Source organism: Coenobita brevimanus, chromosome 57 (genome assembly GCF_032717465.1).
Source record: "Coenobita brevimanus isolate Jiangsu-jjx chromosome 57, ASM3271746v2, whole genome shotgun sequence".
NCBI lineage: Eukaryota > Metazoa > Arthropoda > Malacostraca > Decapoda > Coenobitidae > Coenobita > Coenobita brevimanus.
Genome location: NC_137010.1, coordinates 16,325,366 through 16,348,397, shown reverse-complemented (window position 1 = coordinate 16,348,397; position 23,032 = coordinate 16,325,366). Strand labels below are relative to the sequence as shown.

The 23,032-nt window shown below is 42.1% G+C and overlaps 1 protein-coding gene across 1 annotated transcript in view; it reads left to right on the top strand.

Annotated features, from left to right (window-relative positions):
• The window catches only part of LOC145401908 (tudor domain-containing protein 1-like), a 116,511-nt gene that overhangs the window by 18,837 nt on the left and 74,642 nt on the right, over nucleotides 1-23,032 (top strand). The window contains exons 4-5 of the mRNA XM_080274013.1: nucleotides 1,593-1,739; nucleotides 7,304-7,422. Of these exons, the coding sequence (XP_080130139.1) occupies nucleotides 1,593-1,739; nucleotides 7,304-7,422 (266 nt within the window). The remainder of the gene's footprint in view (nucleotides 1-1,592; nucleotides 1,740-7,303; nucleotides 7,423-23,032) is intronic.

The window sequence follows — 23,032 nt, the reverse complement described above, 5'->3', positions numbered from 1 at the left end:
GTAATGTGCATGCAGTTTGGTGTTGACAGTTTGAGGAAGTTTTAAGGTAGAGTATGCTGGTTTGCTCTCTCTGTGTTACTGAAACACTGAAAAAGTACAGCAAAGGGAGATGGTCAGAAGGTAGTCCTGAAGCTGATGAAATAGGAGCTCCAGTTCTCCCTGTCATCAGCTTTTCATCCACCTTGAAGTACCGGCCTGTTCAATTAGTGCTACAGTCTACTTCCATAGTGGTCAGTCTGGCTGCTTATTTCCCCAGACTTATATGTAATCAGCCTTCTGTCTTTCCCTAAAATGCATATTGCACACAGTCATGTTTATTGCCTCCCCCAGTTGAGTATTCTTTCCCCTTCCACATTCCTCATAGCATATACAGTATATGCATATCTCCCCTGTACCCCTTGATATCCCTGAGCTCCTTCACTCATATGACCATTTAAGTCCCCTCCCAAAACTACATTCTATTCATCCCTCATGCCACCAGCTGCATGTATCAAGCCATCCCAGAATCTGTCTTTTTCTGCATCAACCAAGCCAGCCTATGGACCACAACTTGATATAACCAAAATCACAAGTTTAATGTTTACCAGACAGTATTGTCACTGCTGTAATCCTGTTAGTCATTCTTATTACATTCATGACACATTTCACCCGTTTCTCCTCAACCAACACACCCACACCATCATATCCATTTACACTTCCCTGCCAAAGTATCTTATACATACAGTCCCCCCCAGTGATCATTCTAGCTGACCCTCCCCTGTACTATCTATTTGTTGTTCTGTCAATACATCAGTGTAATTGTCAGTCAGTTATTTTGTCAGTCTATCTGTCTGTCTGTTGTAGCCAGGTGCATTGATCTTGAAACTGGTGGCCATGAACAAGTTGCCTCCATGTCACCCTGTGTTCCACCATCCCAATGCCCTTCCTCCATCTCACACCACTCTCATTTATTTACTTATTCACCTCATCTCTCCACCTTTTCCTTAGTCTCCCTTGTCCCTCCTGGTCCAGTGATGAAGAACTCTGAACACTGTGAACTGCCTGTGAATATTTGCTGGACTGTATTATGGACTTATGGCAGGAGTTAGGAAGTGAAGATTTCTGCAACATCCCTGCTTCACTGGATCAGGCCAATGTATTCGTCAGAGATGAAAAAAATTATGATAATGATGAGGATGATGATAATGGTGGTGGTCCACCTTCAGATTAGTGAAGGAAGCATGCATTTTCTTGGTTCTCATTTTGTCTCCTCATTAGAATTGTTAGCTCTGCACAACTGTTGATACCTAGCGATCTTTCCTGATTCTTTGTTTAGTCATCATTTGTACTTCACTGGTGTGCACCTTTTCTTATACTTCCAGTGTTTTCTGGTATGGCAGTACATAAGTTGTCCTAAGCTCATTTACAATCCATATTTCTTGCATAACTTAGACATGCCATGAGCATAAAGTGTACCATAAATCACCTTGTTTTGACAGTTCTTCTGTTGTATCATTCACTCCTGGCTATATAATGGTACTGTAATTTCCTGCATCATTTACCAGCATTATTGTATCAACATTATTTCTTGCTCATATTGTTGCTTATTGCAGGACTCCCACACCAAGCCACAACCAGAAGTGAGGGTTCGCTTTCTTGACTATGGTGGAGAAGGTGTGGTAAAGATAATTAATATAAGGCTCCTGCATGAGGAGTTTACGCTCCTACCAGCCATGGCCATCTCCTGTTGCCTTGCTGAGGTTAGTGCCAGCCCACTATACTCTGTTGAATGTAACTTAGCCTCTGATTGCCATCTCACTGTCCATCTTAAATGCTGATTTGTAGAAGAAGATTAACATCAGATATTAAGTACTGAGTTATAACTATAGATTAACAGTAGAATATTATGCTAGTCATGAAGAAGTGTCATGGATAGGATTGTCTTTCTGCCACTGAGATGTTTGAAAGAAGGTGTCAAAGGACAGAAATGTGGGACAAGTGAAAATGAACATCTATCTATCTATCTATCTATAGCCCGACGCCCTAATCCCGCAAAGGGTGGCCGCAGACAAAACGCCTCCAAGTCACTCTGTCACCCACCATTTGACTACCCTCCCCCCAACTCACCCCCCCCTCCCTCATATACCTCTCAACTCCATCCCTTCACCTCATCCTCAGTCTACCTCTCCCTCTCCCTCCCTCCACCTCACCTACATACACCCTCTTAGTCAGTCTTTCATTCTCCATTCTCTTCACATGCTAGGGTTATTTCTACCTTGGGAGGGTTAGAGGCGTTAGTACTAACATTAATATGCTCCTTTTCTCATTGATAAAATCATTAGCAATTAGTTAGAATAGAGTACTTGAGTTCTCACATCCGTGTAAAGGTTAGATGTGACAGCATTTTCACTAATGCTCCTATATTTCCTCTCAGTTGAATAAAATCATCTTTATTTGACTGGAATACAATACAATAAAGTTATCCCAACCTTTAGAAAGTTATTGGTGACAGTATTAATACTTTGAGGCTCCCGTACTCAACTCAGTTCAGTCAGATCATCTAGTGATGGCTTGATTAGAATACTTGTGAGAGGGTTAATGAAGAAAACATGAACACTTAGGCTCAAATGACTCAGTCATTTGGGGAAAACCATCTGATGTTAGCTGGAACAGAGAACTAGAATTCTGATCATGAGAGGTCTAATAGTGATAATTCACTCAGGTTCCTGATCATGTGGTCATTGAGTTCCAGATGATAACAGGGAACATGGAGCCAGGAGACAAGCTTTATAGGCAGGGAAGATACAACTTTGGAAAGGCAAACTTTACAGGATTGAGAAAATTTTTCAGAAATGCAGATTGAAGAAAATTCAGAGAAACAAGAGAGATACAGAGGAAGTGGGATATTTTTCTAAGCCTCTATAATTTGGGATTGGAAATATTTGTGCCAAGATTAAGGGGGAAAGAAATCAGGAAAAATGAGTGGTTTAATAGCGGGTGTATGATAGCAAAAAAAGAGAGAGACACGGCATGGAACAATTGGAGAAAGAGAGGTAACAACAGAGCAAAGGAAGAATATAAAAGAACTAGAAATGAATATAGAAGAATACGTACAGAGGAAGAAAGGAATTTTGAAAAAGGTATAATAGACAAATGTAATGATGAACCCAAACTGTTTTATAGATTTGTCAATGGCAGACTAAAACAAAAGGAAGGACTCACCAAACTGAAAGTAGAAGGAGAGGTCTATAAAGACTCAGCAATTCAAGCAGAAATAATGAACAAATGTTTCCAGTCAGTTTTCATTAATGAAAAGGAGTTCGTGAAAGGGGAGGGAGTGACCAGAAATGTAGTGATAAAAGATATAAAAGTGGAAGTACAGGAAGTGCATAAATTACTGGAAGCTCAAGATGTAAGGAAAGCCCCAGGACCAGATGGAATCTCTAATTGGGTACTGAAGTAATATAGAGAACAACTGGCAGATAAGATTCACGGTTTAATTGTGTGTTCTCTGGAAGAGAGGAAAGTGCCTCAAGAATGGAAGAGGGCAAATGTGGTACCAATTTATAAGGGAGGAAACAGGGAAGAACCCCTGAATTATAGACCAGTGTCCCTAACCAGCATGGTTGCAAAATTGTGCAAAAGAATTCTGAAAGATAGAAGGATAAAATATCTGGAAGAGATGAATATTTTGGCTGATAGTTTGGATTTAGAAGTGGAAGGTCATGTGTTTCCAACCTGTTGAGTTTCTACTCAAGAGCGATTGACGTGGTACAGGAGAGAGATGGTTGGGTGAATTGTGTGTATATAGATTTGGAGAAGGCTTTTGACAAGGTACCCCATAAGAGACTAATGTTTTTAACTAGAGCATATAGGAGGACTGAAGGGGAAATTTCCTTGAATGGATGAGACTTTCTGAGAGACAAACAAATGAGGACAGTAATAAAGGATAGGATGCCTGGAGGGAGGGAAGTAATAAGTGGAGTCCCACATGGCTCGGTGTTGATGCCAGTAATGTTCCTGATTTACGTAAATGATATGGTAGATGGAGTGAACAGTTATGCAAGGCTGTTTGCTGATGATGCAAAGATCTTGAGGAAGGTAGAGGTTGAGGAGGATTGTAAAATGCTGCAGGAGGATCTGGATAGGATACACGAATGGAGCCAGATGTGGGAAATGAAATTCAATGCAAAGACATGTAAAATATTGGAAATGGGTAAAAGTACCAAGACGCCATCATTGAATTATTCGATGGGTAGTTAACCAATCACAAAAGCGAGAGAAGAGAAAGATTTGGGAGTGCTGGTGCAGGACAGTCTGTCATCTGAAAAACACATTAAGAAGACAGTTAGAGAGACGTATAAACTCCTGACTAATACAAGAGTAGCTTTTCATTATATGGATGAGTAGATGATGAAAAAATTGATAGTGGCCATGATTTGCCCCAGGTTAGAATATGCAGTGGTAGTGTGGTCCCCACACAAAAAGAAAGATATAAACAAGATTGAGAGAATACAAAGCAGCAACCAAAATGGTCCCCAGTCTGGCAGATCTGTCGTACAGAGAAAGGCTGGAAAAGCTGGATTTGCCTTCCTTAGAGGAAAGGAGAAAGAGAGGCAACATGATAGCAGTGTTCAGGACCATGGTTAGAGTAGATAATATTGACAAAGAAGATCTTCAACAAAGAAGATCTGGGATAAGAGAGTAACAAGAGGACACAGAATGAAACTGAAGAAGTCAAACTGCTTGAAGGATATCAAAAAATATAGTTTTCCTTATAGATGTATAGACCTGTGGAATAGCCTGGACAAAGAGATCGTCCAGTCTAAAAACTTAAATGAGTTTAAAGCTAAATTTGACTTATTGAGAAACAGAGACGGACCCCACGAGCGTAGCTCATTTCCTGTATATCACAATTAGGTAAATACACACACACACACACACACACACACACACACACACACATTTATTCATATCTTTGCCCTGTTTATGGATCTGGAAAAAGCATACGACAAAGTAGACAGAGAAGGATTGTTGAAGGTTTTGCTCACGTATGGAATAGGTGGTAGGCCTATGTTGCTAGGTGCCGTCAAGAGTTTTTATGATGGTAGTGAGGCATGTGTAAGGGTAAATGGGCATCCAAGTGATTGGTTCATGATCAGTGTGGGCATGCGACACGGTTGTGTGATGTCCCCATGGTTGTTCAATATATATATATGGATGGGATGATGAGAGAAGTTAAAACATGAGTAATGGAGAGAGTGATGGCATTAATAATGAATGGTGATGAATGGAATATCTCAAGTTTGTTGTATGCTGATGATGCAGTACTGCTTGCAAATACCACACAAGAGCTTGGTAGACTAGTGCAGAATTTTGTAGTTGTCTGTGAGCATCATGCTTTGAGGGCAAATGTAGAAAAGAGTAAAGTGATGGTTATTGAGAGAGAAGGTGACTTTCAGTGTGATGTTACAGTGAATGCAAAGAGACTGGAATTGGTGAGAGAGTTCAAATACCTGAGTACAGTGATAGAAAAGAGAGGAAAATGGGCAAAAGAAGTGGAAAATAGAGTGACATAAGGAAGGAATGTATCTGGTGCTATGAAGGCCTTGATAAGAAACAGAGGCTTGTGTGTTGCAGCAATGTGAGTCTTACATAAAGGAGTGTTAGTGCCACCCTTAACATACAGATGTGAAACTATGTTGTGGCATGAAAATGAAAAGTCGAAAGTAAGAGCAGTGGAAATGGGACTGCTGGGAAATGTATGTGAATTACAGAGAGTGGGTAGGATTCGGAGTAGTGTGATCCCTGAAAGATATGGAGTGAGGAAGTCTATGGACACCAGAATCGAAGAAATTGTACTGAGATGGTATGGTCATGTTGAGAGAATGGATGACAACAGAGTGGTGAAAAAGGTATATCTGAGCAAATTTGAAGGAGGGAGAAGGCGAGGTAGGCCAGGAAGAAGGTAGAGGGATATGGTGGATGAGTGTGTGAGGAAGAGAGGTATGGAAGTTGGTAAGGCTAAGGGACTGACAAGAGACCAAGCTGGCTGGATGAATTTTGTGTGGAGAAGCGCATAACCAGGGATTTGACACCCCTTTTTATCATGGCACTGTTCGGATTAGCTCTGTCTATCTATCTATCTGTCTATTGCCAGACACCTCAATCCCATTCGGGGTGGCCACAAACAAATCGCCTCCAGGTCGCTCTGTCCCCCGCCATTTCACTGCCCTGCTCCCAACTCACACCCCCCTCTCTCATATACCTCTCCACCCCATCCTTCCATCTCATTCTCGGCCTCCCCCTCCCTCTTCCCCCCTCCACCTCACTCACATACACTCTCTTTGTCAGTCTTTCACCCTCCATCCTCTCCACATGGCCAAACCACCTCAGTGTATTCCTCCTAACGCTTCCTATCACATCCACATCCACACCACAACGCTTCTTTATATCCTCATTTGCCAGCCTGTCTCTCCATGTGACTCCACAGGCTCCTCTTAAATAACTAATTTCCACTGCTCTCACTCTTAACTTGTGTCCTTTCAGCAACGTCCAAGCTTCACTACCATACTTTAGAGTTGGTATCACAATACTGTCATGTAGTAACTTTTTCACTTCCATGCTCACTTCCATGTTTTTTATCGCTGCTTTCAAGGAACCAGCAACCTTTCTTCCCTGTTGTACCCTTTCAAGCACTTCACCCTCCAAACCTCCATCCTTACTTATCACGCTACCCAAGTACTTAAATGTACTCACATTTTCCAATTCTTCATCATCCAATCTCTCTGTCAGATAGGTATATATAAAGTTACAGAATGTGGTGAAAATTTTTTCGCACATCTGATGGAACCAGGATTCCATGGGCTTGAATGATGGGTGAATGGAAGCGTTACCTGTTGAATTGGGCATACTTAGGCTGTCTGGATGTTGCTACTCCCCATCCTGCCCTAGGGTGGGAAAGGAGATCCGGATGATGATGATGATATTTAAAATATTTTTTTAGGAGTCTGTATATTTAAATCTGATCCAAAATGGCTATTTTTGTCTTAAAAACATACTTTAATTATGCACAATTGGCAATGATGTTATTTCTTGGCTCACAGGGCAGCTTCGAGGTGATATTGCAGCTGTGGTAGGCTGTCAGTGCTTGTGACCTTGTGAACCTTTTTTATTTTTCATAATCAGTAATCAGAATTTAACCTAGCCATTTGTAGTGTTGTGAACTCAAAGAAAATGGATCTTTAGTTGCATGTCAGATTGTGAGAGGTTTGAAAACTTGTGTATACTCTATTAACCCAGTACTGTATTGTTGACCCTGCAGGTTGTCCCTCCTGATGGGTGGCAGAGTGACCCTTGGTCTTCCATCTGCACGAAGGCCTTCATACATCTCTGTGGTGGCATTAATGGAATTATTCATTTAAAATTTCTGCAGAAAAGCCTGTAAGTTTTTGTTCGTTCTGTAATTTATTGCTATTGGTTTCAGTACAGTGCCATGCAGTATCAACAAATTTCATAGGGTAAGTAGATGGGGACTCATACTTCCCACTCAGGCCTGACGAATGGGAATAGAGAGAGCAGAGGAAATGTAAACATGCTTGGTTTTGGGGGTGTGCAGAGAAGGAATGCAGTGCCAGGAGATGTAACACTCGCACAGGTGAAGAGTGCTGTGAAGCTGCTGAAAAATGGGAAAGCTGCTGGGGTTGATGAGGTGTATGCAGAAATGCTTAAGAGTAGTGAAGAGTGGAATGAAGTGCTTGCTGGAGATATGTAAGAAGGCATGGATGAGGGAAACTGTGCCTGCAGTGTGGAAAAAGGCTATGATTGTACCCCTGTACAAAAGTAAAGGTGAGCGAAGTGAGTGCAAGAATTATCGCGGCATAAGTTTATTGAGTGTGGTAGGAAAGGTATATGGAAGAATTATCATAGAGAAAGTAAGAGAGATGTCAGAAGTCCTAGTGACTGATGAACAGGTTGGCTTTAGGAGTGGCAGAGGATGTGTGAATCAGATATTTACAGTGAAACAGGTAGCAGAGAAGGCTTGTGAGAAGGACCATAAGGTGTTTATGGCATTCATGGATCTGGAAAAAGCATACAACAAAGTGGACAGAGAAGGATTGTGGAAAGTTTTGTGCATGTAAGGCATAGATGGTAAGCTGCTAGGTGCTGTCAAGAGTTTTTATGAGTAGTAGTAGTGAAACATGTGCAAGGGTTAATGGGCATCTAAGTGAATGGTTCACAATCGGTGTGGGCGTGCGATAAGGTTGTGCGATGTCCCCATGGTTGTTCAGTATATATATATATACTGTATATATATATATATATATATATATATATACTGTGTATATATATATATATATATATATATATACTGTATATATATATATATATATATATATATATATATATACAGTATATATATATATAGATATATAGATATATTTTTTTTTTTATGAGGTTCAAGAGTCACCCTATACACAGGCAAATACAGTAGGTTAGAAATGATGTGGTAGGTGGGGTCGCCCATCATCCACCCACTTGGTGTGATGATACTCTGTTCTCGGGGGGTAGCTCCACATTGAGTGGCAAGCCAAATGATTTCCTGCAAACCAGGAAATCATTTACAGTGCTGGGTGGTAACCCTATAACCAATCAACACGTGTTCCCTACATGAAAACAAGTGGGTTGGCAGAGGGTTAGTTCCCCTCCCTGGAAAACAACTAACTAAAAATACGAACATGAAGCCTCGGACCAGGACTGACCAAAAGATGACGACTAAGGACCGAACAAAGGACTTGGTACAGATAGCTACATGAAATGTAAGGGGTGTGAATGATGAGGTGAAAGAGAGAGATAGAGATAGATTGTCCAAGTGCTTGAGGGTGTGAAAGTGGATGTACCTGTATGTGGATTAACTGAAACTAAATGGAGAGGTGAGAGTGTGAGAGAATGGGAGTATGGATGGGGTATATGTGCAGGAGTAGGTAAGAATGAGAGGGCAAAAGAAGGAGTGTGTATTGTTGGGAGTAACAGATGGAAGAAAAACATAAGAGAGTATGGATCAGTTGGGTCAAGGATTCTGTGGGTAAGAGTGAAAGTTGGACTACAAATGTGGGTGATTACGTGTGTGTATGCGCCAACGCAAGATCGTGTAAGCAGAGTGAGAGAAGAGTTCTGGACAAGTGTGGAAGCGTGCTTGGAAAAGTTTGCAAGGAAAGAGAGAGTGTTTTTGATTGGAGATATGAATGGAAAAGTAGGAGATGTGAAGGTGGATGGAGTAGTTGGTGAGTGGGGTGTGCCTGCAGAGGTGGATGAGAATGGCAGTGCCTTAGTGTACATTTGTGCTGGGAGGGGGTTGATGATAGCTAATACCCTCTTCAGGCACAAAATGATCCACAGGTATACATGACAAGTGATGAGAAGGGTGGATGGTGAACTGAATGAACAGAAGGCAGTGATTGATTATGTTTGTGGGGATGAAAGGATGAGAAGGTATCTGATGGATGCAAGAGTATATAGAGGTTGGGGAAGTGGACTTTCAGACCACCACTTGATGATGGTCAGAATCAGTGTCCAAACAAAATGGAGAAATAGAAGATGGGAAGGACAGGAGGAAGTAGCTCTTACAAGGAGGGTAGAAAAGTTACAAGAGAATGGAAAAAAGGCAGAATATAAGAGAGAAGTGGAGGAGCAATTGGGTAAATATAGATTGGAGCAGATGGGGGACGTGGAAGGTGTGTGCAAGATATTCATGGAAGAAATCTGTGCAGTGTGTGAGGTGGTATGTGGGCTGAAGAGGAGACGAAAGGGGATGCAGGGAACAGCATGGTGGATTGAAGAGGTGAGAGAGGCTGTGGCACAAAAGAAGAAAGCATATAGTGAGTGGATGGGAAATAGGGGCGTGGAAGAAGTTGAGAGACAGAAGAGAGAGTTATATATAGAGAGGAAGAGAGAGATGAAAAGATTAGTGAAAGAGAGTAAGAAGAGAGCAGATGAGGAATTTGGAAGGAAATTGAGTGTAAAGTGGAGGGAATGTAAGAAAATGTACTGGAAAGAGGTAAAGAGAGTTAGACAGGATACCAAAGAAGTTAGTTGGGGAGTGAAAGATAAAAATGGTAGGTCACTATTGGACAAGAGAGAAAAAGTGGGCAGATGGAGAGAACACTGCAATGAATTGTTGAACATAGAGAATGAAAGTAATGCAAGTATGAGTGGCTGGTTAATGGCTGGGAGAAGGAGGGATGTGAGAAGAGAGGAAGAATTCAGTAGGATGGAAGTGGTGGAAGCAATGAAGAAAATTAAAATGGGGAAAGCCCCAGGAATTGATAGAGTGTGTGGTGAAATGCTGAAGCATGGGGAGAGATAGCAGTAGAATGGATGTGGAAGATTTGCAGATAAGCCTGGGAGGAAGGTAGAATCCAGGAGGATTGGAAGTCAGGTATAATTGTTCCCTTGTACAAAGGGAAAGGGGAAAAAGAAGGGTGTGGTAATCATATTACACTAAGAAGGCAAATGCCTTCTTAGTGTAATAGGAAAAGTATATGGTAGGATACTTATTGACAGTGTTAGGGAAATAACAGAGGAATTAATTGGAGAAGAACAGGGAGGTTTTAGGAAGGGAAGAGGTTGTGTAGATCAGATATTCTTAGATCCTTAGTGGAAAAGTTTCTAGAGAAGGGAAAGAAGTTGTATGCAGCCTTCTTGGATTTGGAGAAAGCATATGACAGGGTGGATTGACAAGGATTGTGGAAAGTATAAAGAATATATGGAGTAAATGGGAAGTTGTTGAATGCCGTGAAGAGTATGTATGAGGGTGCTAAGGCAGCAGTGCATGTGGATGGTGAACCGAGTGAATTTTTCTATTTGAAGGTTGGATTGAAACAAGGATGTCATGTCTCCATGGTTGTTCAATCTGTATGTGGATGGGGTAATAAATGAGATACAAGGTAGGGCAGTGGATGTTAGAGTGGCCCTAGTGAGAGAGGGTAGTGATTGGAAACTCCCTGTACTGTTGTTTGCAGACGATACTGTGTTGTTAAGTGAAGACAAAGGGGATCTGCAAGGCTTTGTGGATAAGTTTGGGAGAGTTTGTAAGAAACAGTCTAAAGGTGAATCTAGGGAAGAGTAAAGTTGTGGTCTTTGAGAGAAGTGAAGTTAGTGGATGTACAGTGAGATTGGATGGGGAGGAAATAGGGAATGTGAGTGCATTTAAGTACTAAAATAATGAGATGAATAAGGATGAAAGTTTAGATGGTGAAGTGCTTGAAAGGGTGTAGCAGGGAAGAAAGGTTGCTGGTTCCTTGAAAGCAGTGATAAGAAACAGGGAAGTGAGCATGGAAGTGAAAAAGCTACTGCCAAACAGTATTGTTATACTAACTCTAACGTATGGAAGTGAAGCTTGGACATTTTTGGATGGACAGAAGTCAAGAGGGAGAGCAGTGGAAATGAGTTATTTTGAGAGGAGCTTGTGGAGTCACATGGAGAGGCAGACTGTCAATTGAGGAAGTGAAGGAGCAGTGTGGTGTGGATGTGGATGTGATAGGAAGCATTAGGAGAAACACATTAAGGTGATTTGGCCATGTGGAGAGGATGGAGGGTGAGCAACTGACGAAGAGAGTATATGTGAGTGAGGTGGAGGGAGGGGGAGGCCGAGGATGAGATGGAGGAATGAAGTGGAGAGGTATATGAGAGAGGGGGGTGTGAACTGGGAGCAGGGCAGTGAAATGGCCTGGGACAGAGCGACATTGAGGCGATTTGTTTGTGGCCACCCCTTACTGGATTAAGGCATCTGGCAATCAGTGCTGGGAACACTACTAGTAAAAAGTAGCGGCGCTCCCATTCCCGTTACTAGCTCGAAAAATAGTGGCGTTACTGGTTTCGCTACTTGATATGAAATGTAGCGGCGCTCCTGCTACTTTGAATAAGAAAAAGGTACACGAAAGAAAGGTTAACAAAAATCTGTGACATAGCAATACACTATATGCTGTTTTGATAATATTAGTCAGAATGGTTATGTTGTGTACCAGTAATGTCAGTATACTGTATACTTATACTGACAAAAAAAAAAAAGTCATAAACATGTCGGTGTCACTGAAGCTTAGAGCCGAAGGTACAGGAAAAACGTATTTACTGTACAATGTAACAAATGTTCTTTAACATTGTTATTTTTTTTTTATTTTTTTTATTTTTGGTCCGACTCTGGGCGTAGGCTTCACAGCCTGCTCTCAAGACCCAGTAGTCCTCCTACATACATACACCTCAACATGTCACCACTTCAGCATTAACACCCACCGTCCATATTCAATACATGCTAGGGCTATTTCATACAGGGCTGGTGTATTGGTATTAACGGGGGTATTTTTACGACATCGGCGGTTCTTCTGGTAGATCAGTGAAGTTTGCTTTTTATGAATTTCAAATCCTTAAACTGTTCCCTGCCCCAGCGGGGATTTGAACCTGGGTCCCGTAGGACTGCAGGCCACCTCTCTACCAATTGAGCCACCGCCTCCCTCCTACTGAAAGTAACATACGTAAATAAAGGCAAAAAAATGTGGCCTGCTATTAATATTCTATAGATTTATTATATTTTTAATGATACCTATTTAAGATATGTACGAAAAGGAAAGTAAAAATGAACTGGGGCTTTCTTTTAAAGGCTGTTTATACAATAGCAATGTTTTTTTATCCATTAATTTAAACTGATAGTAACATACTGTTACGAAATAATAACATACTGAGTAAGGTCTGAGAGAGTGAGGGAGAGAGCAGGAGTTAGAGACGGGGATAGTAAGAGGTGTGTGTGTGTGTGTGTTAGCATTGCCTACATCTAGCTGACATCCTTATTTATCTTTAGGCGTACTTAATTTAAATGATCGATAATTAACTAGCAACTTCCTATCTAATTATTGCACAATTACTAATAAATAATATATATAGTTAATAAATTACTGGTGTAATGTAGAACAAACATCATTAATTGACAGAATTGACGAAAGTATTATTTTTCGTCATTAACCCCTGAAACGTGGCCGTGAACAGTCGCGCCCCCCCAAGTGGCGGGGTTGTATCGCGGTCTGAGTACCTGTAGGAAAATATTTGCCAAAAATCAGAGATTAACCCTAGAACATTATACTTGGTATGGCAGATAGTACTTACATTCAGCTTTCTCCAGAGACAGGTGTTGAGCCTTCGTGGACTACCCAAGGACTTGTGGAGACTTGCAAAGTTGGGTAACCAAATCTTCACTTTCACACCTCCAGCAACCCGGTTTCTCCTCTACCACAGCCTCATTCTGTCACAGTAAACTTTATACTACAACGTAAAGGTAGTTAGGAATCCGTATTTGTACAATAAGCACTGAAAATAAGGCTAAAATCAATGGAGTGTATGGCCGACATGCAGTGCGGCGGCGGTCTTCCCGTCACTCAACAAACATTTCCATTTTCACAGCTAAAAATATGTATACTATATTATTTTCAATCATATTACTTCCCAAAAGATCACCACGGCACGCTTTTTATTCTGCCTTACGCCCGTCACTTTATTCTCGTTCCTGTCGGCCGCTTGCACTGACTCGGAAGAGCTAGAACTCGCCATAATGTCACTTTGAAAGCCTGCGGTAAACTGACGCTAAACAGGGGCAAACCGTGAGAAAAAAAGCTAGTGTTACAACTGGGGAAACAAGCGTTTCCTATTAGCATAAACTGCTTGTGAGAGGAGAGCGTAGATTTACAGTTCTGAGCACTCAGAGCGCTGCCATGTATCACAGCCAGGCTGGCAGGGGCCGTGGTGGGGGGGGGACGGGGCAAAAATGCGAAAACGCGATACTTGGCAACAACGGAGGTCAGTGGTACAAAGGTCAAGTGTGCTAAAAGTAGCTAAAGGGTGGTGGTACTGATAGACAATACCAGCTGGAGCCTACCTGCCTGCGGTTATTCAAAATTTACTAGAATCGCAAACGCGACGCTCCACCGTTATGTCCTTTTTGCCGAGCGTCGCAAACGCGACGATCCGCGTTTAAAGGGTTAATAAATACAACCAAATCATCGGCATATCTGTATGTACTCACCGACTCCGGACCTGTATTCGTCGCGTGAGTAGCGAGGAGCACGGTAACGTCTGAGTACAACCAAAAAGTAGCGGCGCTCTCAGTTCTGCTACTGGCTAAAAAAAGTAATGGCGTTACCACCATCACTATTAAAATAGTAGCGGCGCTATTCCCAGCTTTGCTCAAGTGCCATCCCATGTCTCAACTCAAGCGCCAACCTTAGTCCCAGCTCGAGCACCAGCTTAATCACAACTCAGGGGTCAGCATAGGTCCCTACTCAAGTGCGAACGTAAGCTCCAACTCAAGTGCCAACTTAAGTGCAAGCGTAAGCTCCAACTCGTGCCAACGTAATATTCAAATCAAGAGCTAACTTAAGTGCCAACTAAAGCGCCAACTTATGTTGCAACTCAAGCGCAAACATAACTCCCAACTCAAGTGAACACAAGTGCCAACTCAGGTTCAAACTCAAGCTCAAACTTGGATCCCAGCTCAAGTGACAGTTTAAGTCCCAACTCAAGCGCCAACATGCCTCAGCTCAAGCACAAACTTAAGTACCAACTCAAGCACCATCTTTAGTGCCAACTAAAGGGCAAGCTTAGGTCCCAACTCAAGCACCAACTTAAGTTCCAATTCAAACACCAGCTTAAGTCCCAACTCAAGCTCCAACTTAAGTCCAAACTCAAGCTCCAACTTAAGTCCAAACTTAACTGCCAACTTAAGTGCCAAATAAAGTGGTAATGTAAATGATAAGTGCAAACGTGAGTGCCAGCTTAAGTGCCAACTCAGATGCAAACTTAAGAGAAAACTCAAATGCCAACTTACGTGCAAACGCAAATGCCAACTTAAGTGCAAACGCAAATGCCACCTTAAGTGCAAACTCACGTGGTGATGTAAGTTCCAATTCATATGTTAACTAAAGTTCCGATTCAAATACCAAGTTAAGTCCCAAAATAAATGCCAACTTAAGTCCTAAAACTAGTGCCATCTTTAGTCCTAAAGCAAGTGCCAACTTAAATCCAACACAAGCACCGATTTAAATCCCAACTCAAGTACCAACTAAAGTTCAAACTCAAGTGTCAACTCAAGTCCCAACACAGGTACCACTTGGGTCCAAACACAAGTACCAACTTAAGGCCTAACACAAGTATGAGCTCAAGTCCTAACTCAAGTGCTAACGAAGGTCTCAACTCAAGCGCTAACATAAGTCCCAACTCAAGTGCCAACATAAGTCCCAACTCAAGCGCCAACATAAGTCCCAACTCAAGCACCAACTTTACTCCCAACTTAAGCACGAACTGAAGTCCCAACTCAAGCACCAACTGAAGTGCCAATGTAGGTTATAACTCAAGCACCAACTGAAGTGCCAATGTAGGTTATAACTCAAGCACCAACTGTAGTCCCAGTTCAAGTGCCAACGTAAGTTACAACACAAGTGTCAACATAAGTTACAACTCAAGCACCAATTTAAGTCCCAGTTCACGAGTCAACTCGAGTTCCAACTCAAGCGCCAACTTATGCTGCATCTCAAGCACCAACATTAATCCCAACTCAAGTGAAACCTTAAGTGCCAACTTGAGTCAAAACTCAAGCGCCAACTCAGGTCCCAACACAGGTACCAAACGCAAGTACCAACTAAAGTCTTAACACAAATACCAACTCAAGTCATAACTCAAGCGTTAACTTAGTCTCGACTCAAGCAACAACTTAAGTATCAATTCAAGCGTCAACTGAAGTCCCAGCTCAAGTGCCAACGTAAGTTACAACTCAAGTGCCAACTTAAGTCCCAACTCATGAATTAACTTAAGTGCCAACTCAAGTGACAACGTGACAACTCAAGTATGAATATTAGTCTCAACTCAAGTGCCAACACATGTCTCAGCTCAAGTGCTAACCTCAGTCCCACTTCAAGCATCAGCTTAATCACAACTCAAGGGTCAGCATAGGTCCCAACTCAGGTGCCAACGTAAGCTTCAACTCAAGTGCCAGCATAAGTGCTAGTGTAAGCGCCAGCTCAAGTGCCGACGTAAGTTTCAACGTAAGATCCAACTCAGGTGCCAATATAAGTGCCAACTGAAGAACTAACTTAAGTGCCAACTAAAGCGCCAACTTATGTTGCAACTCAAGCGCAAACATAACTCCCAACTCAAGTGACAACATCAATGCCAACACAAGTGCCAACTCAAGTGACAAAATATGTGCCAACTCAAATGCCAACTCATGTCCAAACTCAAGCGCCAACATGGGTTCCAACTCAAGCGCGAACTTAATTCCCAACTCAAGTGCCAACTTAAGTCCCAACTCAAGTGTGAACTTAAGTCCCAACTCAAGTGTGAACTTAAGTCCCAACTCAAGTGCCAACTGAAGTCCCAACTCAAGCGCCAACTTAAGTCCCAACTCAGGCACCAACTTTAGTCCCAACTCAAGCGCCAACCTAAGTCCCAACTCAAGCGCCACCTTAGGTCCCATCTGAAGCCTCAACTTAAGTTCCAACTCAAACGCCAACTTAAATCCCAACTCAAGCACCAACTGATGTCCCAACTCAAGTGCCAACCTATGACCGACCTCAAGCGCAAACTTAAAGACCCATCTCAAGTTCCAACTAAAGTACCAACTCAAGTGCCAACTTAGTTCCCAACTTGTCCTAATTTAAGTGCCAAGTTATGTGCCTCAAGTGGCACTCAGGTGGCACCTATGTGGAAGTGTTCTACTTAAGTGTCACTTAAGTTCAAGTTCCACTTGTGCCACTTGAATGGAACTTGAGTGGCACTTAAGTGGAACTTTATCTTAAGTAGCAGTTAAGTAGAACACACACACACACACACACACACACACACACACACACACACACACACACACACACACACACACATTCTCTCTCTCTCTCTCTCTCTCTCTCTCTCTCTCCCTTAACCAACAAATACGCAAGGGTGAATCTGCATCTGTAATTACTTAAGCTTTACTAATTATTTTTTTTTATGCATGGAAGAAGGAACCAAAGGCCAGAAGCCCGCAAGATTTCTCCCTCCCAGAAATTAAATACATTAATAAGAGGGCTGAATTCAGGATGTGTTCATTTGGAGATGCCTGGATGCACTGCGTTTGAAAGACTGGAGGTCATAGGCAGTAGGAAATACAGAGGAAGACAGTTCCAGAGTTGACCTGTTGCATACATGAAGGACTGGGAGTAAATCGTATAGAAAAGGGACGAGAGCAGGGTTGGAGTAATTGTAATTGCAATTTAACTGAAATGTATTTACTTAGAAATATTGCAATTGTAATCATAATTGTAAGTAAAATTGAAGTAATGAATTGTAATTGTAATTAATTGAAAAGTTAATTGTAATTAAATTGGTATTGTGAATGGAAGAGTGTTAGTGGTAAGGTAATCCCATACCCAGCTGTCATTATGGGATTAAGATGCCACAGGATTAACCCAGCTAAGCCGCGTTTTGACAGTTCTCCTGCCTTTGTCCTCAACACTCTCATGGCACCTGACCCACCTGAGCCGAGGCCACCGAGAAAAGTGACCTGGGTTGAGCTGGGTTGTGATAATTTTGATGGCCGACACACAGCATTTAACACTGCATCTGCCTATGAGGAAATTGTCAATCGGTTCAGTATTCAAGGGAAAGTAAAGAAAGTTGTAGCTGATAATGCATCTTAATAGTGATAGTATTTGACATTTCCCTGCCAAGTTTCTACATAGATCAGAAGCAACAGGAGGCTGGAAATTCGTGTGACCCCAACATCGCTGATGAGGATATTTGCTTTGAAGATGTTCTGACTTTCCTTCCTCAAAGAATGGGAGGTTTTGCCTGGCCTTTAGTTCCTTGTTCCTTGCATTAAAAAAAAAAAAAAAATACTAAGCAACTTCCCTGTCTTCCTTCTCAACGCACTCCACATCCAAACAGTTTCAGATCTGTAATAAGATAGTGACCCAAAGATCTTTACATTGTTATCTAAAAATTGTCTGAACTTCTCTATGGATCCTTGATTTATTATTTATTATTAGTGTGAATATTGTTAGGTTTATGAAAGAGATGATTCATTGTGTGTGTGTATGTGTTATTTTTAGCGTATTTAATCAGGCAGATTCCCAACTATCAGCTCAGTTGATGGCCAAGTGTAGTCAGATTAGAGGACTGAATAGACTGTAGTCGCGGAGCAGGACTCTGAGGTTGTCATTATCGTACCCTGGCAACCTACCATTCGAGAGTGCGTCCGATTTCATATACACGAATCATATTATTATGCACGAATATATTATACACGAATATTATTATACACGAACATATTATACACGAATCATATTATTATGCACGAATATATTATACTCGAATATTATTGTAGACGAACATATACACGAATCATATTATTGTGCACGAATATGTTATACACGAATATTATTATACACGAACATATTATACACGAATCATATTTTTGTGCACGAATATATTATACACGAATAATATGACACACGAACATAAGTCTATCTATCTATCTATTGCCAGACGCCTCAATCCCGTTTGGGGTGGCCACAAACAAATCGCCTCCAAGTCGCCCTGTCCCCCGCCATTTCACTCCCCTGCTCCCAGCTCACACCCCCCTCTCTCATATACCTCTCCACCCCATCCCTCCATCTCATCCTCGGCCTCCCCCTCCCTCTTTCCCCCTCCACCTCACTCACATACACTCTCTTCGTCAGTCTTTCACCCTCCATCCTCTCCACATGGCCAAACCACCTCAGTGTGTTCCTCATAACGCTTCCTATCACATCCACATCAACACCACAACGCTCCTTTATATCCTCATTCGTCAGCCTGTCTCTCCATGTGACTCCACAGGCTCCTCTTAAATAACTCATTTCCACTGCTCTCACTCTTGATTTGTGTCCTTCCAACAACGTCCAAGCTTCACTTCCGTACGTTAGAGTTGGTATCACAATACTGTCATGTAGTAACTTTTTCACTTCCATGCTCACTTCCCTGTTTCTTATCACTGCTTTCAAAGAACCAGCAACCTTTCTTCCCTGCTGTACCCTTTCAAGCACTTCACCCTCCAAACCTCCATCCTCACTCATCACACTACCCAAGTACTTAAACGTACTCACATTTTCCAATTCCTCACCATCCAACCTCGCTGTACATTCACTGACTTCACCTCTCTCAAAGACCATCAATTTACTCTTCCCTACATTCACCTTTAGATTCCGTTTCTTACACACTCTCCCAAACTCATCCACCAAGCCTTGCAGCTCTCCTTCGTCTTCACTCAACAACACAGTATCATCTGCAAACAACAGTACAGGGAGTTTCCAAACACTATCCTCTCTCACCATGGTCACTCCAACATCCACTACCCTACCTTGTACCTCTTTTATTACCCCATCCATGTACAGATTGAACAACCATGGAGACATGACACATCCCTGTTTCAACCCAACCTTCAAAGAGAAAAATTCACTTAGTTCACCATCCACATGCACTGCTGCCTTCGCACCATCGTACATACTCTTCACAGCATTCAACAACTTTCCATCTACTCCATATATTCTTAACACTTTCCACAACCCTTGTCTATCCACCCTGTCATATGCTTTCTCCAAATCCATGAATGCCGCATACAACTTCTTACCCTTCTCTAGAAACTTTTCCACTAAAGATCTGAGAATGAATATCTGATCTACACAACCTCTTCCCTTCCTAAAGCCTCCCTGTTCTTCTCCAACTAATTTCTCTGTTCTTTCTCTAACTCTGTCAATAAGTATCCTACCATACACTTTTCCTGTTATACTAAGAAGACAAATGCCCCTATGGTTACCACACACTTCTTTTTCCCCTTTTCCTTTATATTATACACGAATATTATTATTCACGAACATATTATACACGAATCTAGTTATACACGAACATATTGTACACGAATCATATTGTTGTTCATGAATATATTATACACGAATAATATTCCACACGAACATATTATACACGAATCACATGTATCTGATATTATACGCTAAATCACACGCACTTTTGAATCGTAGGTTGCCAGGGCACGATAATAACGACCTCAGAGTCGCACGTGCAGCTATAGTAACCAAGGAGACTCATTTTTAGAGCAGGAATAAAGCTGACTAAATTTCATGGAACCACAACATAATATTCAAGCTGTCAGTGGCCAACTTCCGTCAGATAAACACAAATTTACAGTATAATTAGTGTTGTTTTTGTTAGCATTATAATGTTTACAGTAGTTTGCTTCATGTTTCCGTCTGTCCGATAGCACGATAACTCTCTCTCTCTCTCTCTCTCTCTCTCTCTCTCTCTCATCTTTTGTCTGCCTGTCTCGAACCTTTGTGGGAACGACCTTGCTTCTCTTTACGTCTCAGGCTAACTCCTTCTTTCCTTCGCTTTTTTCCTTAATTCCTTTCTTCGACGTCTCTTTCTTTCCCTGTTTCCCCTTCCTCACTTTTTCCCATCCAGTTCCCTTTTCCTCCTCCTAATTCTTTTCACCATTTCCACTCCTTTTCCTTCCTTCTTCCTTTTCACCTCCTTCCCTCTTCTCCCTCCCAGTTCTTTTCAGCATTTCCTCCCTTCCTACCATTATCTCCTTCGCCCCCTCCTTTTCTCCCCTCCTTGCCAGTCCTCGTACCCTTTCCCCCCCTCCTCTCCTCCCCCTATGACTCCCCCCTTCCTCTCCTCCCCCTACCCTTCCCCATCCTCTCTGCACAAGGGCCAGTTTAAATCCCAACTCAAGTTCAAACTCAAGTGCCAACTTAGGTCCCAACAGAGGTACCAAACGCAAGTACCAACTTAAGTCTTAACACAAGTACCAACTCAAGTCATAACTCAAGCGTTAACTTAGTCCCGACTCAAGCGGAAACTTAAGTATCAGCTCAAGCGTCCCAACCCAAGCGCCAACCTAAGTCCCAACTCAAGTGCCAACGTAAATTACAACTCAAGTGCCAACTTAAGTCCCAACTAATGAATCAACTTAAGTGCCAACTCAAGCGCCAACTTGGGTCAAAACTCAAGCGCCAACATAGGTCCCAACTCAAGTGCCAACCCATGTCTCAACTCAAGCGCCAACCTTAGTCCCAACTCAAGCACCAGCTTACTGACAACTCACTGGTCAGCATAGGTCCCAATTCAAGTGCCAACGTAAGTGTCAACATAAGCTCCATCTCGTGCCAACGTAAGTGCCAACTCAAGAGCTAACTTAAGTGCCAACTATAGCACCAACTTATGTTGCAACTCAAGTGCAAACATATCTCCCAACTCAAGTGACAACATAAGTGCCAACTCAAGTGACAACATAAGTGCCAACTCAAGTGACAACACAAGTGCCAACTCAAGTGACAACATAAGTGCCAACTCAAATGTCAACTCAGGTCCAAACTCATGCGCCAACTTAAGTCCTAGCTTAAGTTAAACTTAAGTCCCAATTCAAGCTCCATCATGCTTCATCTCAAGCGGAAACTTAAGTCCCAATTCAAGCGCCATCTTTAGTCCCAACTAAAGGGCGAGCTTAGGTCCCAACTCAAGCATCAACTGAAGTTCCAATTCAAGCACCAGCTTAAGTCTCATCTCAAGCGTCACCTTAAGTCCAAACTTAACTGGCAACTTAAGTGCCGAATAAAGTGCTATCGTAAGTGATAAATGCAAATGTGAGTGCTAGTTCAAGTGCCAACTTAAGTGCCAGCTCAAATACAAACTTAAGAGAATACTCAAATACCAACTTAAGTGCAAACGCAAATGCCAGCTTAAGTGCAAACTCACGTGGTGACCTAAGTGCCAATTCAAATGTTAAGCTCCGACTAAAGTGCCAAATTAAAAGTCCCAAAATAAGTGCCAACTAAAATCCTAAAACAAGTGCCAACTTAAGTCCTGAAACAAGTGCCAACTTAAATCCAACACAAGCGCCAATTTAAATCCCAACTCAAGTACCAACTATAGTTCAAACTCAAGTGTCAACACAAGTCCCAACACAGGTACCACTTGGGCCCAAACACAAGTACCAATTTAAGTCCTAACACAAGTACGAGCTCAAGTCCTAACTCAGGCGCTAACTTAAGTCCCAACTCAAGTGCCAACTAAGATCCCAACTCAAGCGTCAACTTGTCCCAATCCAAGCACCAACTTAAGTTCCAACTCAAGCACCAACTGAAGTCCCAACTCAAGTGCCAACGTAAGTTACAACTCAAGCACCAACTTAAGTCCCATTTCACGAGTCAACTCAAGTCCCAACTAAAGTGCCAACTTACACCGCATCTCAAGCACCAACATTAATCCCAACTCAAGTGAAACCTTAAGTTCCAACTTAGGTCAAAACTCAAGCGCCAGCGTAGATCCCAGCTCATGCACGTACTTAAGTTCCAACTCAAGCGCCAACTTAAGTCCCAACTCAAGCGCCAACTTTAAGTCCCAACTCAAGTGCCAACCTAAGTCCCAACTCAAGCGCCAACCTAAATCCCAACCCAAGCGCCAACCTAAGTTCCAACTCAAGCACCAACTTGAGTCCCAATTCAAGCGTCAGCTTAAGTCCCAACTCAAACGCCAACTTAAGTCCCAACTCAAGCACCAACTTAAGTCCCAACTCAAGCGCCAACTTAAGTCCCAACTCAAGCGCCAACTTAAGTCCCAAGTCAAGTGCGAACTTAGTTCAAACTTGTCCCGATTTAAGTGCCAACTTCAAGTGCCTCAAGTGGCACTCAGATTGCATCTATGTGGAAGATTTCTAATTAAGTGCCACTTAAGTTCAAGTTCCACTTACGTGCCACTCAAGTTCCACTGAAGTTCCTCTTAAGTGGTTCTTAACTGGAACTTAAGCAGCACTTAAGTGCCACTTAAGCAGCACTTAAGTGCAACTTAAGCAGCACTTAAGTGCAACTTAAGCAGCACTTAAGTGCAACTTAAGCAGCACTTAAGTGCAACTTAAGCAGCACTTAAGTGCAACTTAAGCAGCACTTAAGTGCAACTTAAGTGCAACTTAAGTGGCACTAAAGTTCAA